The 15,294-nt window shown below is 31.9% G+C and overlaps 1 protein-coding gene across 1 annotated transcript in view; it reads left to right on the top strand.

The window, feature by feature from the left end:
* Positions 1-15,294, top strand: part of USP34 (ubiquitin specific peptidase 34) — a 229,928-nt gene that overhangs the window by 152,272 nt on the left and 62,362 nt on the right. Inside the window, 8 exon segments of the mRNA XM_037527455.2 lie at positions 1,378-1,418; positions 1,558-1,682; positions 2,737-2,889; positions 3,762-3,866; positions 5,196-5,251; positions 5,349-5,469; positions 11,166-11,349; positions 11,734-11,894. Of these exon segments, the coding sequence (XP_037383352.1) occupies positions 1,378-1,418; positions 1,558-1,682; positions 2,737-2,889; positions 3,762-3,866; positions 5,196-5,251; positions 5,349-5,469; positions 11,166-11,349; positions 11,734-11,894 (946 nt within the window).

Genomic DNA, 15,294 nt, shown 5'->3' with positions numbered 1-15,294 from the left:
AAGTTCATTTGACTCTGTCAACCTCACAAAATGAAAAATACGCAGGTTTGATATCCTAGTTGCTGCTTTTCAAACCAGTTCACTCTGTGACAATTCTTTTCTTTTTTTTTTAATTATTTTTAAGATGTATTTGTTTATGCATATAAGAACTAGGGTATAGACTAGAGGTACAGGGGATGAGAGGATTCATCAGAGACAGAGTGGGGGAGCAGAACAGGTGGATTGACTGATGTACACTGCTGAGTGGGGAGCAGCAGGTGAGACTGGAGAGGTCTGCTGTGCCATGTGGGCAACTTGCTCTCCGGATGGGGCTCGAACTCTCTCTGGATAGCTTCATAGTGCTGTGCTTAACCCCTTGTGCCACTGGGGAGGCCCGACAATTGTTATTTTCATTCTACCAGTTCCATTATTTTAAGTACTCACTTCATTCTTTGTAGTATGAGTCTCTCAGCCCCTCTCCTCTACAACCATTTGTTCCTGCAACATTGTCATAGCTCCCACCTTCAGTTCATTTGGTGCTACAAGGTTTATATCAATTTAAGGCAACTAGGATGAACTTTTTGCCTCTACTATCAAAATCTTCTCATGCTGCAAATTTAAAAGGCAGATGAGTAGTTTGCTCTTGGTGAAGTTAAAAAAAAATTACCAATATGATAAATATTTAATGTGAAATATGGCCAAATTCTTGGTTTATAAGGTTTAGACTCTTAAAATATGAGTGGCTCTTGCTTTCTCAGATTTTTGAAAGTTATTAATTATAACAAACCATGGCTGCTTTTTTTAAACAGTTGTAAGGCAAATAATGGTTTTGTTAAAATAAAAAATTTTATTATTTGGTTTTCTTTAAATTGAGATAGTGTTTTCATTGAAGTTACTAAAATTATCATGGGGAAAAAATAAAGAGGAAATAATATATCATCAATTTTCTCTACCTTTTAATAATAGTAAGTTGCTTTTAACCATTCCTGATAAAAATTGACATTAAAAATACAGAAGGAAGAGCGTTTTATGTCAGTGGACACTGGAATTTTTTCTTTTAGAGTCAGTTCTTACTAGAACTCATTTTAACCTGTATCTTTGATGCACAACTCTCTAGTAACTAAATCATGAGCACATTTTGAGGTTTCACTTAATATTATATTCACTCAAATTTCATTACATTGGAAATAGTCATTTGATGTTTGCTATGATAAAAATTTCACCAGGGATTTAATTAAATAAATGCTAAAGACCTTCGGAAAAATAAGTACATAGCTTTCTTAAAAACTAATCTTTGCTGGGGGGAAATTGTATAAACTTTAAAAGATGTGGTAATTACTTATTTTTGGTTGATTGCTGAATTTAATTACTGGTGGTGGTATGTTTTTTACCTTACAGAGTTTTGAAAGCTCAGTCTGATCACAGGTCTAGACATGAAGGTAAGGGTCCCACAGAGTTAATTATTAATAAAGATTTGGATAACTAGATACATTTTAATATATTTAATTGTATTTTATTTCTTGCACAAGCCCTTATAGTCATGTGGTTTTGTTTTTGTTTTTTTAAATTTTTCTTTAGTTTCACATTATTCAATGTGGCTCTTGGTGAGTTGGGCTCATTGCTGTTCTTTAGTGAAATCTAGCCTTGCTGATAGTGATCATTTGCAAGATTGGCTAAAGAAATTGACCCTGCTTATTCCGGAGGTAAGATAAAGATGGAAGATAAGTATTGTAACTCTTCATATGCATTCATATTTTTAACTTTGGTAATGAAAAGGGGATAATGGAAACAATGGATATGGTTCTATATAAACAGCACATTATCTGGAATGTGCCTGTTTAATCTTTCAAGTCTATCTAGAGTATTTTGAACCATGTGCATGTAAAATGTAAACGTTAAATATTTTTTAGCTGAACTATGTGCATGTAAAATGTAAACATTAAATATTTTTTAGCATTCATTTTATAATTCTTTCTGAAATACTTGTTTAAAGAGTGAATATTTTGCGTTTTTTTTAAATTGTTCTGTGTGATGGGATGGGCTTGAGTGTTTATTTTGTTAATTTATATTTTAGAGAAGTTTCTTTTACTTGTTCTATTTAATTAGAGTAAATCATTAGATATGAATAAAAAAAAGTTGATTTTTTTTTAATTCCGATGATTACACTGAGTTCAGTATAAATTTTACTAGCTCTCTCTTGCTTTTACACCATCTCCCTAAGTGACATAGTAGAAACGCACTATTAGGCTTAGGTCAATATTCACTTTTTTTAGACAACATTATCTAATACTATTATCTTGAATGGAATGCAAATATATGTTCTTGTTCTGATCTACGTTATCATTGAGACATTAGAATCTGTAAAATGTTTTGTTTTAAAGTATTTTCTAAGTTGCTTCTAGTTCTGAAAATGTTTTATCCTTTTCCTTATCTTGTAAATACATTACTATGACTATCTCCTCAATTCCTTTTTGTATTTGTCTGTTGTATTTATTTGATTTTGTTTCTGTTTTTATAATCATAAAAACAGATTTTATGGGATTTCTATAATCTATATTTTCATAATACTGTATACTTTGGGGTACTTTATTTGATCAACTATGATTTATGTACATGAATATGTGATCACAAAATTGCATTTTAAAATAAATTGCTAAAGAAGCCACCTAAGATGTTATTTTTGTCAGTGTGTAGTAGTCTTAAGACTAACTTTTAATAGCTGACTTAAAATATCTTTGGAACTTTGTTTATTCCTAGACTGCAGTTCGTCATGAGTCTTGCAATGGCCTTTATAAATTGTCTCTGTCAGGACTGGATGGAGGAGACTCAATCAATCGTTCATTTTTGCTATTGGCTGCCTCAACATTGTTGAAATTTCTTCCTGATGCACAAGCACTCAGACCTATCAGGGTAAGATTATGATGTGCTTTGGAGTAGTATATATGTTTGTAATTTCCTTTGCCTTATGTAAACCTACAAAATTTTGGATACTTGCTTTCTGTATCAGTTTTGCCAGGATAATAGTTGTATAGTTCTTAACAGGACAGTCTTGTAACATTATGTACATGTTACACCTAAAACATAGTCTGTGTGCTTTCATTTAAGTTCAGTAGGATTGCTGATGGATAATCTGTTTGGGAAATAGCATCTATTCTGACTAGATCCTGGGTCTTGCACTAACTTGAAAGAAAGATCATTAATATAATTTTCTTTTCAGTTGTACAGTTTTCTCTTCACCCTTTTCATCTGAACTTTCAATTTCCTTCCTTGCTCCAGTGTATATGCTAGACTTGTAAAAAGCCTTTATCATATATTGTAGAAGTCATTCATACATGAATTTTATTAATCCTAGAAATAAGATGCAATGTTAGATTTACATTATAAAATAAAGAAAGTCTTTTTCAAATTTTAAAACTACCATAAAACTTAACATGTAGGTAGGTTTACTTTTGTTCATGTTCTGTGTGTTTTTGCTTTTACATTTTCATTGAATACCTACTTTTATCACATTATTTAGCATTTAGTTGTTCATGTATTTTCCAAGTATGTTAGCAGTAATTTAAATGCAATATTGTCTTTTTAGATTTCTCAAATCATATACTTATGTACCTATTCTAACTCTATGGAAACTGGGAGTGTTCTTTTTTTATTATTGGTAAATTTGCATACTGCTTACTCTTTATAAAGGTTTGTTCCGTAAAACCATAGTTTGTTAATTGTGTTGTAATTTTATCTCTCTTTTAAAAAATATTTTCACAAAGTTAAATCTTCTTTTTATATAGATAGATGATTATGAAGAAGAACCAATGTTAAAACCTGGATGTAAAGAGTATTTTTGGTTGTTATGCAAGTTAGTTGACAACATACATATAAAGGATGCTAGTCAGGTATGTTGAGTAAACATATATTAACTTGTTATAGAGATTATGCACATGTATGAATTTATAGGTCCTATTATTAAGAGCACTTTCATCAGTCTATTATGAATTGAAACTGTCATAATTTTTCTGCTATATTTGTACTACTTTGTTATCTAATTCGTTTTTATTTTGACCTTCATTTTAATGCCCTCATTTGGTAGCAGTAGTTTCCTATCTCTCCTGAGTGAGATTTGTGTATGTAAAATTCTACTTGGAAAATGAAAATAAGATGTCATTAAATTTTGCAGTTTTCTGTAGTAGCATGTGGATTTGGAGTTGTTGATATGCACAGTAAAATAGCAATTCAAATGTGGTATTTTAAGCTGTAGAAATATCCACTTTCTTAAACTAGGCCAAAATATTTTCATTCAAATGAATGTTTAAAAGAATATAATTCAAAGACAAACTTGTATAAAATTTTTTATTCGTTTATAAATTTAGTAAGCTTAAAGCATCTACATTATCTCAAAAAAGAGAAATATTTGAAGATGTATTTGAATATTAATAAACATTTTCTCAGTTTGTTTTCAAGTATTTCAAAGAGTATAGTATATTCACGTTGTATTTTAAAAATCCTGTAGTGTTTGAACTTCCTACATGGAAGCAACAGTTTATATCTGAACTCTTAAAGTATTACGCTTTTCATTTGAGCAATAATTATAAAATTAATGCTACATATATTTTAATTTATTTGAATATTCATAATAATATTGGTGCCAGGTAAATATTGGGCTTTTTTTTAATAACTTGGGATTGTCCATTTGAAGTAGGAATCTAATTTCGTACTTGCCAGTCAAAGTAATTTTCCTCCTGGGAGATCTGAATTTGGGTCATGGTAAATGAAGTTTTATTTTATGAAGTGTATTTTATCTTTTTTCTCATTTATAATAGGTAAACTGTATGAAATTGTTTAATTGTAGATTTAGGCTTGTTTTTAAAAGTGCTGTTAAAAATAATCCTTAGTGGATGAATTGTATGGTATGTGAATTACATCTCAAAATTGTTAAAAGAAAAGTGAAGCAGTAACAAACATTAGTGACCTGTAGATAAATTACTGTGGCGACCATAATTTACTAATGATATGCCAGTGATTCTTTTTGAACTATCAATGATATGTAAAAGTACAATTTTATTGACATGTGTTAGTAAAGCTGTATTTTTAATTAAATGGGTGTATTAATGAATTTGGGACGACTAAATCCATGTTATTTCCTCGGATAGGATTTTGTTTCCATCTCTGAAATACTAGTATTCAAAAATCTGTATTTGAATTATGTCTTTTCTCTTTGTATTAAGACAACACTCCTCGACTTAGATGCTTTGGCAAGACATTTGGCTGACTGTATTCGCAGGTAAAATTTGATGTGACATTGACAGTTAAATTGTTGAGAAAAGATAATGATACGTAATTATGTGAACGCTCTTGTTTTGCTTATATTCTTTTTGTAGCAGGGAGATCCTTGATCATCAAGATGGAAATATAGAAGATGATGGGCTTACAGGACTTCTGAGACTTGCAACAAGTGTTATTAAACACAAACCACCCTTTAAATTTTCAAGGGAAGGACAGGTAGGTATGAAGGCATCCAAACATCTGTATGAAATGTAATCAAAACTTTTATTATTGTTGCATAGTGTGTGGCTATGTTAAATTTCCTTAAATATTAAAGCTTGCTAGAACTTTGTGGCTGGAAAGAAAAGTCAACTTTAAATAAATTAAACCTTGGTAATACAAACCGTGACCTTATTTGTGTAATGTGTAGAATGTTTAATTCCTATGACTATATATAGAAAGGCTACTTTTAGAAATGACCTGGTTACCATAGGAGTGATTATTTTGAAGCAACATTTTACTCAATAGAATCATAGAAAATGTCCCTTACTGGTTTTGTACATTTGAAAGCCGATTTGACCAAAAATCTGTTATTGAGTATTTGAAATGCCTGTGATCCTACACCAACAAATGTTTAATTGCCCTTTATATTAACTTACTTTCCCATTAGCACTTATGTGTTAAAGGAGTTAGTTATGGTTTGGAGCATTGTTTTTTGAGGTTGCTGATTATATTAGCAAGCACAGTAATAACCAAAAGGATGAATGGTTGTCCTCATGGGCTTAGGGTTAGGGATTCTTGAGATAAGATTACAACAGTCTTTTCTGTCTTAAGTCTGTGCTATTTCCCCTACTCCAAAAAGCCCCTATTTGTGCTATTTCATCTAGGTTTCTTTTTATTTTTCATTATTAGGAGCAATTTGATTTATGGTCTTAACTTGTTGAGGTCTTAAGGTATATATAAACCAATATATAATATTAATCCCCAAATATAAATGTTAATTGATTTTTTTGGTAGCATATCCTTATAAAGCCAAAATTATTGTAAACAAAGAAAAAAGTTTTAAGATGCTGCAAAGAAGATTTTAATATAGTTGCATTTCCCCTAAGGCTTTGGCAATGGCCTTCCAAGACTTTCTGTGGATATATTAAATACAGATGCATGTAACCTGTATCATGTAAAGAGAATACATATTTAAAAATTGGATTAAAAATTCATATTAAAAATTTAATATGCACGCATATTAAAAATACATAAAGAGGGAAATAATTTAATCTTTATGAACATTTGTTACTAGTTGTTAAAAAAATCACTGCAGGGTACAATCTTTTTCACACCTGTCCCATTAATATACTCCTATGGATTCTTTTATGTAAAATTGATTCACTTTAATCAGAGTACATCAGTTTACAAAAGACTATCAGTTTATATTCCTAGCCACACTATATGAAATGCCCATTTATCAAACATCTCTACATCCTTTATATCACTTTTAAATCTTTTTCAGTCTTAGAGTTGCTTTGATTATTAGTGAAGTTAAGTGTCTTTACATTTATGTATTGTCCACTTGTATTCACTGGTTTTTTTTTAATGGCATTTTTCCCCTGTTTTGTTCACGATTTGTAATAATTATTTTGGGCAAAAATTTTCAGCTCTTATAAGGTAGATATGACTATTTGATCCCATTTTGAGAGATGGTGAAACTGAGGTATAGACAGGTTAGCAACTTAATTGAGATCACTCATACTTCGTTTGGCTGAGTTTTTATCCACTATGCAAAATCATCTACAGTAGTTAAAACCTTAAATGTTTTGTTAAATACTTTCCCATTTTCACCTACTGTAGAGATTCTCTGTGTCATAGCTATAGAGTTAATTCATTTATCAACTGCATATTTTTCCTGATATGTTATAATAATCTAACTTCCTAATGATGAACATTATTTTATATTACAAATGTTGATGGAGTGAGGATATTCTATACATCCATCATTTAAGATATATGTAGGAAAAGATTCTAAAAGTAGATTTCTCATTTATAGGATCTGAATCTTTTTGATTTTGGTCAATATACGCATGTTGTCCTCTATGAAGATTAAGCCAATTTATGTTCCCACCCTCTATGTAGCTGAGCGTTTGTTCCTACAAACCCAGAGTATATTATCAGATATTTACTTTCTCCCAACCTAATAAGTGAGAAAGGTTCTTTTAGTTTAGTTTTTTTTTTTTTGAACTGTTTATAATCATGAGTGCATGATTTCTGTTCATGTATTTGAAAACTTTTTGTGTTTTCTTTGGCCTGCTCAAATCCTTTCCTCATTTCCCAGTTATATATGAATTTGGTCCTTTTCTACTGATTTGTAGAATTTTTATGTAAAGGAAATTTTTTAAATGCTCAGATTTACTAATCTTTTATAACTTAAGATTTTTGTATTGTATTTTTAAAAATCATTTTCTCATACTTTAATAATAATATAATATTTATGTTTTGTTTTTGCAGGAACTTATTTAGATGAAAGGAATAAAATGAGGGGACACCACCTTTTTTGCCAGATAGCTATCAGTTGTCCTAATAACTGGTTATCTTACTTTTTATCCACTCATTTGAGATGGCTCCTTTGGCAGGGAAAGGGAAGAGCAGAAAACAATGAGGGGAAAGAGAGCACAGTGGAATATGGTGGAGGACTGTGGGTGTTTTGGTGGTGGGAAAACCATGGTGATGACACCTGAGGGGAGAAAGCTTATATTGTGGAAAAAATAAACAAAGATGTTTAAAAAGTAAAAGAAGCATAAATAGAATAGATTTCTTGACAAAAAATAAAAACAAAAAAACCCTTTATCATATTCTAAAACACTATAGATATCCTTGGATTTTGGACTTTCTGTTTCAATCTACGTTTCAGTTCATTCACCCATATCATACCCAGATTGTGTTGATGTAGCATCTTGTAGTAATGATCCATCTTTATTATTTCTCCTTTTCAGAATTTTTCTGGATGTTTATTTTTCTCTTTGAGACTCAGTTTGTCTCATTCTTTACAAAATTAAAATTCTTTTACTTCAATAGATGTTGTTTTAAATTTATAGATTGATGTAAAAAAAGGATTACTTATATAAGGCCAGTACTTCTGTTCTTCACTGTAAAAGTTTTCTTCACTTGAAATTTTAATTTTAAGCATATCTTAAGTTTATTTCTAGGAATTTTACCTTCCCTGTCATCATCAGCTAGATCTTTTCTTCAGTTATGTTTTCTATCTGGCTTATGTAGAGTAAGAATTTTTGTAGGTGAATTTGTTGCAGGCCATGTTAAATCCACGTATTGGTTGTAGATACAGTATCGATTAATTCATTTTTATCACTAGCCTTGTTTTTGGCTTTCTAGTTTATTGTCTGCAAGTAATTATTTTTATGTTTTTTAAATTCTTATGTTCTCCAGTCTTTCACTTGTCTAATTTTGTCTCAGACTTTCCAAACAGTGTTTAAATAATATTTCTGTTGTTTATTGAAAAGGTATTGTTTATTTAAAAATTTCCAAAAATTTTGTCTTGATTTTACTTTGTAAACTTTTTCTGTAAATAGCTTAATTGTAAATATTTTATACTTTGCAGGTCTCTGTCACAAACACCACTATCACTTCTACTACTACTACTTACTCTCCTTCCTCTCTTCCTACTTCTCATTCCCCTTTAAAACTGTAAACCCATTCTTATTTCTACTGTCTAACATAGCAGCTACCAAATATATGTTGATCAAATGGATGTTTACTTGTATTAATGAAATAGTATTACTTTACATTCCTTTTAATTTATTTTCACAATGTAGGATTTCTCCCCTCAGGTGTGGTCACCATAGTTTTCCCCACCAAAGCACCCATAATCTTCCACCATAGTTCATTATGCTTTTCCTTCCTCTTTCCTTCTCCCTCCCCTTCTCCTCTGGGTGCCTCAGATCTATGGTCAGCATTCAAGGGTAGGTTTTATAGTTGTCTTTGTCTAGTCCTTTGTTTGATTTCTCTATTCCACATATATGTGAAACATCAGTATTTATCTTTCTCCTTCTGGTTTGTTTCATTTAGGATAATCCCTTTTTTTTAAAAGATTTATTTATTTGTGCATACAAGAGCTGGGGTACAGGCCAGAGATGTGGGGGGTGAGAGGATCCACCAGAGACAGAGTAGGAAACAGAACAGGCAGACTGACTGAAATACACTGCTGAGGGGAGCAACGGGCGAGACAGGAGAGGTCTGCTTCACCATGTGGGTTTCTCCCTGGCGGGCTGGGGATCGAACTCGTGCTGTAGAGGCTGCGGATTGCTTCATAGTGTGGTGCTTAATCCCTTGCACCACCAGGGAGGCCCGGATAATCCCTTTTTTGATCACTAATATTCCATTGTGTGTATATATATATTACATCTTCTTGATCCACTCATCTGTTTTGGATTATTTAGGTTGTTTCCATATCTTGGCTGTTATAAATATTGCTGCTGTAGACATGGGAGTGCAGTTTTTGTTCTGGTTTCTGTGTTCTTTGGATAGAGACCTAGATGTGGAATCAATTTTTAGTCTTCTGAGCAATCGCCACTCTTCCTTCCTTAGGGGCTACTTTGCCACCAAGAGTGTAAGAGGCTTCCTTTTCCTCCACACCCTTGCCAACACAGGTGTGCCGTAGTATTTCATTGTGGTTTTGATTTGCATTTCCTTGATGATAAGTGGTGAAGAAATGAACATCTTTTCATATGCCTGTTAGTCATCTGCCTGTCTTAGGAAATGTGCCTATTTAGCTCATCTGCCCATATTTTGATTAGGTTGTTCCCTTTTTGTTCAGTTGTATGAGCTCTTTGTAGATCTGCCATATTAGTCCATTGTCTGATGTGTGGTATGCAGATGTTTTCTCCTATTCTATAAGCTGTCTCTTCCTTTTGGTTACTGTCTTTATCACTGTCAGAAACTTTTTAGTTTGATGTAATCCCAGTTATTTATGTTATATGTTATCTGTGCTGCTGGAAATGAATCTGCAAAGACATTTCTGAAATTTATTTTGTGGAATATTTTTCCTCTGTTTTCTTCTGTTCCTAGCTAGGTTACTTTGTATTTGCAAACATACCACTTTGGGATTCTTAGAAAAGATAGAATCTTATTAGTCTGTCAAATACGGGAAATAAGCCCTTATTCTTTTTTCATATTTCTTAGCCAAACTTAATTTTCTTTGTGAAGTCAGAACATACAAATTATATAATTGACCCTTCAGCAAGGTGGGAATTAGGGGCCTGAATGTGAAATCCACAGATAAAAATCTACATGTATATTGACCCTCACAGTTCAGGCCCATGTTATTCAAGGGTAATTGTACTTTTTTTGACATTAAATGGAAAAGATCAGGCCATTAACTGAAAGATATTTCATGTTTTTACTTGGTACTTATGTCAGAGGTTCCCCAAAAATTCACTTAGGGAACTCAATATATACTTGTAGGTAGGGTGCAGCCAGGGATCGAACTGGCGCTGCTGAGACTGTGGGCAGCTTTGCAACCCAGCGCTCAACTGTTGCGCCACCGGGGAGGCCCCACTACTGTTACTTTTATTATAGTGAAATAGGAAGGGATGTAATACATATGTGGGTCATTTGAGGTAGGGAGTGTTGAGTCCTTAACAACAATTTTTGACCACTTAATGGAGTGGAAAATAATAGCATCCTAGATGGGAATCTGTAAGAAGGAGCTATTCAGGTATGGGGGGAAGTGGAAAGTGATTGATCGCTACCCATTCCATTTTCTCTAAGAGAATTGAACATTTGAAAGATTTTTAGATGCTGTGCTAAGTTTTAAAAGTATTTCAGTAAATTTTAGATTGTCATATAATCCATTTTATGTAAATTATTATATTTGTAATATAATATCCAAGTTTTGATCATGTATTTGTTCTTTTTCTTTTTTCCAGGAATTTTTAAGGGATATCTTCAATCTTCTGTTTTTATTGCCTAGTCTAAAAGATAGACAACAGCCAAAATGCAAATCACATTCTTCGAGAGCTGCTGCTTATGATTTGTTAGTAGAGATGGTAAAGGGATCTGTTGAGAACTACCGACTAATACACAACTGGGTTATGGCACAACACATGCAGTGTAAGCATTCTTCTTTTCCTTTAATCTTTATACATCTTGAATACAGAAACGTGATTATAGAGGTCCCAGTTTAAAGAAAGATTTCACTATCCCCAGACTTAATGATGATACCAACTGTATTTTATAATATTAAAGCTAAAATTGGGTTATTTGTTTTAAAAGATTTAAAGGACTTTTTATAGATACCTGAAATCTTGGCTTAGTCCCAAGTAAAATCAAACTTGATTATACTTTGAATTTTTAGGGAATGAATCAGTTATACTATGTGTTCTTACTAGTTTTTAAAATTATCATAATGTTATGTATACTAACTAAGTAATAAAGCCAAAATGTGTTTGATAGTTTGTTTGGGGGGGCATCTTTTCCTCCTGCTTTTTTCAGCAGCCCATGCACCTTATAAATGGGACTACTGGCCTCATGAAGATGTCCGAGCTGAATGTAGATTTGTTGGTCTGACTAACCTTGGAGCTACTTGTTACTTGGCTTCCACTATTCAGCAACTTTATATGATACCTGAGGCAAGACAGGCTGTCTTTACGGCTAAGGTACTGTTGTTCTCAGTTTAAAAATTAAAACAGAAATGTTGAATTTTGTTGGCAATAATTTTTTTGAATTTAAGTAAAGTATTGAGAAGTAATTGATGAATAGATGACAGAATTTGATTTCATTAGTTAATTTGTTATACTTAAATTATTTTTACATTTTACTAGATTGCTGCTAACATAATTTCTCAAAGGAAAACAGAGTTTTGGAATATGTAGTTTCAGTGTATGCAGTGAACATATTTTCAGTAAAAACGAATACATAGAAATAAAAAAAGCCTAAAACAAAATAGGGAATATTAACAGAATTATTCACCTTGTTTCTTTTATAATTATCCCAAAATAAAATTGATTTGGGCTTACTTTTATGACAAACTCTACTTTTCTGTTATTTTTATTAATTTTTTTCTTCTTGCTGTGAACTCTTTTTTTTTTTTTATGTTCCTACTGCATTTATAATTTTTTGGCATACATTTTTTATGCTTGAATTTGAGTTTTTGTTTTATTCCATCATCTTTTTGTCCTGGTCTTTCCCTTCCCAGTATGGATAGGTATAGACTAGATATAAAAGTAATGTCATGGAATCCTTAATATGTCTAAGTTATGCTTTGCATAGGAGATGGTTTCCAATTTATAGTAAATTCTTTATAGTTAAATTCTTTATAGTAAATTCTTAATTTTTTTCCAGCTATAGTTTTATTAATGTTTTTAAGTTGATCATTTGAGACTGATTATGTTTAGAAATAGTTGAACTGGCTAATATATGGAAATTTTTGTGGCTAAATTTTGTTGGCCCCATCTGCATAATTTTGTGGCATTAGTAATTATCAACGAAGTATGTTTTCTGTGACTTTCTTTTGACATAATTTTGGAAAGTAATCAAATGGGTATTGGATTTTTCACATTTAAACTTTAGTTATTTTATTCTTTTTCAGGTATTCATGAAAAGATTAAAGCTAAATATATTTTTATTGTTGTAAAATGTATGTACATAAAATTTACTATAGTAACCATTTATCAGTATACAGTTCTGTGATGTTAAGAACATTTCACATCACCACCTCAGTCTGTAGAACTTTTTCACCTTCTGTATCAATTATATGCAGTCAAGAGTTGCTTAATGATGGGGATATATTCTGAGGAATAGATCATTAGGTGATTTTATTATTGTGTGACTGTCATAGAGTATAATCACACAAACCTTGATATTATAGCCTACTACACATGTTGGGACCACTGTAGTATATGTGTCCCACTGTTGATGAAAACACCATTAAGTTCTGTTTGACTGTACTTAAAGGTGGCCATTCTTCTTCCCCCAACCCCCTTGCAGTCACCATTTCTACTTCCTGTCTCTGACTTAGCTCTGGATACATTATATAAATGGAATCATACACTATTAGTTCTTTCATGATTGGTTTATTTCACTTAGCATAATGTCTTAAAGGTTTATTCATATTCTAGCATGTATCAGAATTTCTTTACTTTGTAAGCCTGCATATTATTCAGTTTTGTGTGTGCGCGCACACACATTTTGTTTATTCATTTATCTATGTATGAACACATTTGGATTGCTTAAACACTTTGGCTATTTTGAATAGTGTTGCTATGAACGTGAGTGTACAATATCCGCTCAAGTCTTTACTTTCATGTCTTTTGTATATATCTACCTAGAAATGGAATTGCTGGATCATATATTTATTCTTTAATTAGATTTTTGGGGAATCACCATTTTCCTCAGGGGCTGTGCCATTTTACATTCCTACAGGCAATGTGCAAGGTTCCAGTTTTTCTGCATCCTTGTCATTTTCTTTCTTTTTTTTGGGTGGGGGAGAATAGAAAACTTACTAGCTGTGCATACATGTTCTTTTAAGTAGTAAATTCATATCTATATAGGGTCTGTATTTAGAAATTGCACATTAGTGAAAGAGTCTTGGTTTTATTTGATTTTAAAGAATTAAGTGACTTCCAGTCTTCCATCAACTAAAACTTCATTTCCCAGTAAAATAATCCAGGACTTTATTCCTCACTATTTTTGTATTTTAAAATATTAACAATTTTTATGTTTCAGATTTGTTGTATTGAAAAATGTCATTTTATGTTACTATTTTCATAATCTCATTGAACTTTATGTCTGCCATATGCCAGCAAAATAGTACTTTGGTTTTGGGGGCGGCAGCGGGGGAGGGGAGCAGATTTACATTTATTTTATCCTGAACTTGGGTCATATGTTTTCTTTCTTCAGTTTCTTCTATAATTTATTGTTCTGTTTAGCTTCCTCTTTAGGTTTAGTAACAATCAGTAAAGATCATCTGAGTGTGGTAGGGAGAAGGTCATATGTGGGTTAATCTGACCATGAACTCTGTAAGCTCTGTAACACATCTTGGGAAACTTTGTTCATGTGGATGTGATCAATAATCTGAAAATGTACATATAAACTCTTTAGTTAAGTATTAAGCTCTGCATTTTTAAGCACATGCAGTAAAAATTCAGCATTCTTCTTGGGCCACTGACCATGTGTCTGGCCTCATTGGTTCACGAATCCTACCTTTATAATGATGGAATGGCACACATTGCTCTGTAGAATGACATCCTTCAGATACTTGGTGACTTTTGGAATATTCAGTTTCTCAAGTGTTCTTAAAAAAATGAACTCTAAGATTTGAACCTCTTGATATGCATGACTTCAGGATTTTCAGAGTCAAGTGTGTAGAGAACCATTTTCGGAAATCACTTAAGACTGCTTATTGGAACAGCTATATAGTAGTCTTTCTCAGTTTTGTAGATTCCTTTTATTCAATTCCATTAAGTTTTGTAGTACGTATATGTTGAACAGATCTTGATTTTAATGTCCTTCTCTTGTGATCTCAGTTTGATTATAAGCTCCTAGATAGCAGACCCATATTTGCACAAGCCACAAAATGAACACAAGTAACTGATACATACTTCCAGCATATGGGAGACTTAACATCCTCTGATACTGTGAGAGCTTCTTTAAAATCGTGACAGTAATTTATAATGAAGATAATGCCACCATTATAGTTTTATTTTAATAATTAACTGATAGAGTATATCTAATAAATACCTGCAAAGAGTAGAGATTTAAATCTCTAGTCAACGAATCAAGCCACATTCCCAAATCTCCATTAAAGGTGTTGAATGTTTAGGGAATTTTCAAAGATCTTAGCTAGTATTCTCTGCTTTGTTAAAGATCTACTATTCTAGAAAAAATAAGGTATGACTAATGGTATTTGTTAATCTTTTTTAATGTGTGGATTTTTGCTGTGGAAAACTATTGTATATCTGTTTGCCATTCTTACAAAGTCACCAACTTATGAATCAGGACTAAACAGATGAGTATTCATCTGGAAAACAATTTTTTTTAAGATCTCTGTAGTCAGTT

This window comes from Talpa occidentalis, unplaced genomic scaffold (assembly GCF_014898055.3).
Source record: "Talpa occidentalis isolate TD23 unplaced genomic scaffold, MPIMG_talOcc4v2.1 talOcc4.5, whole genome shotgun sequence".
Taxonomy (NCBI): Eukaryota; Metazoa; Chordata; class Mammalia; order Eulipotyphla; family Talpidae; genus Talpa; species Talpa occidentalis.
The sequence above is the reverse complement of the archived record's forward strand: the minus strand, read 5'-3'. Positions and strand labels throughout refer to the sequence as shown.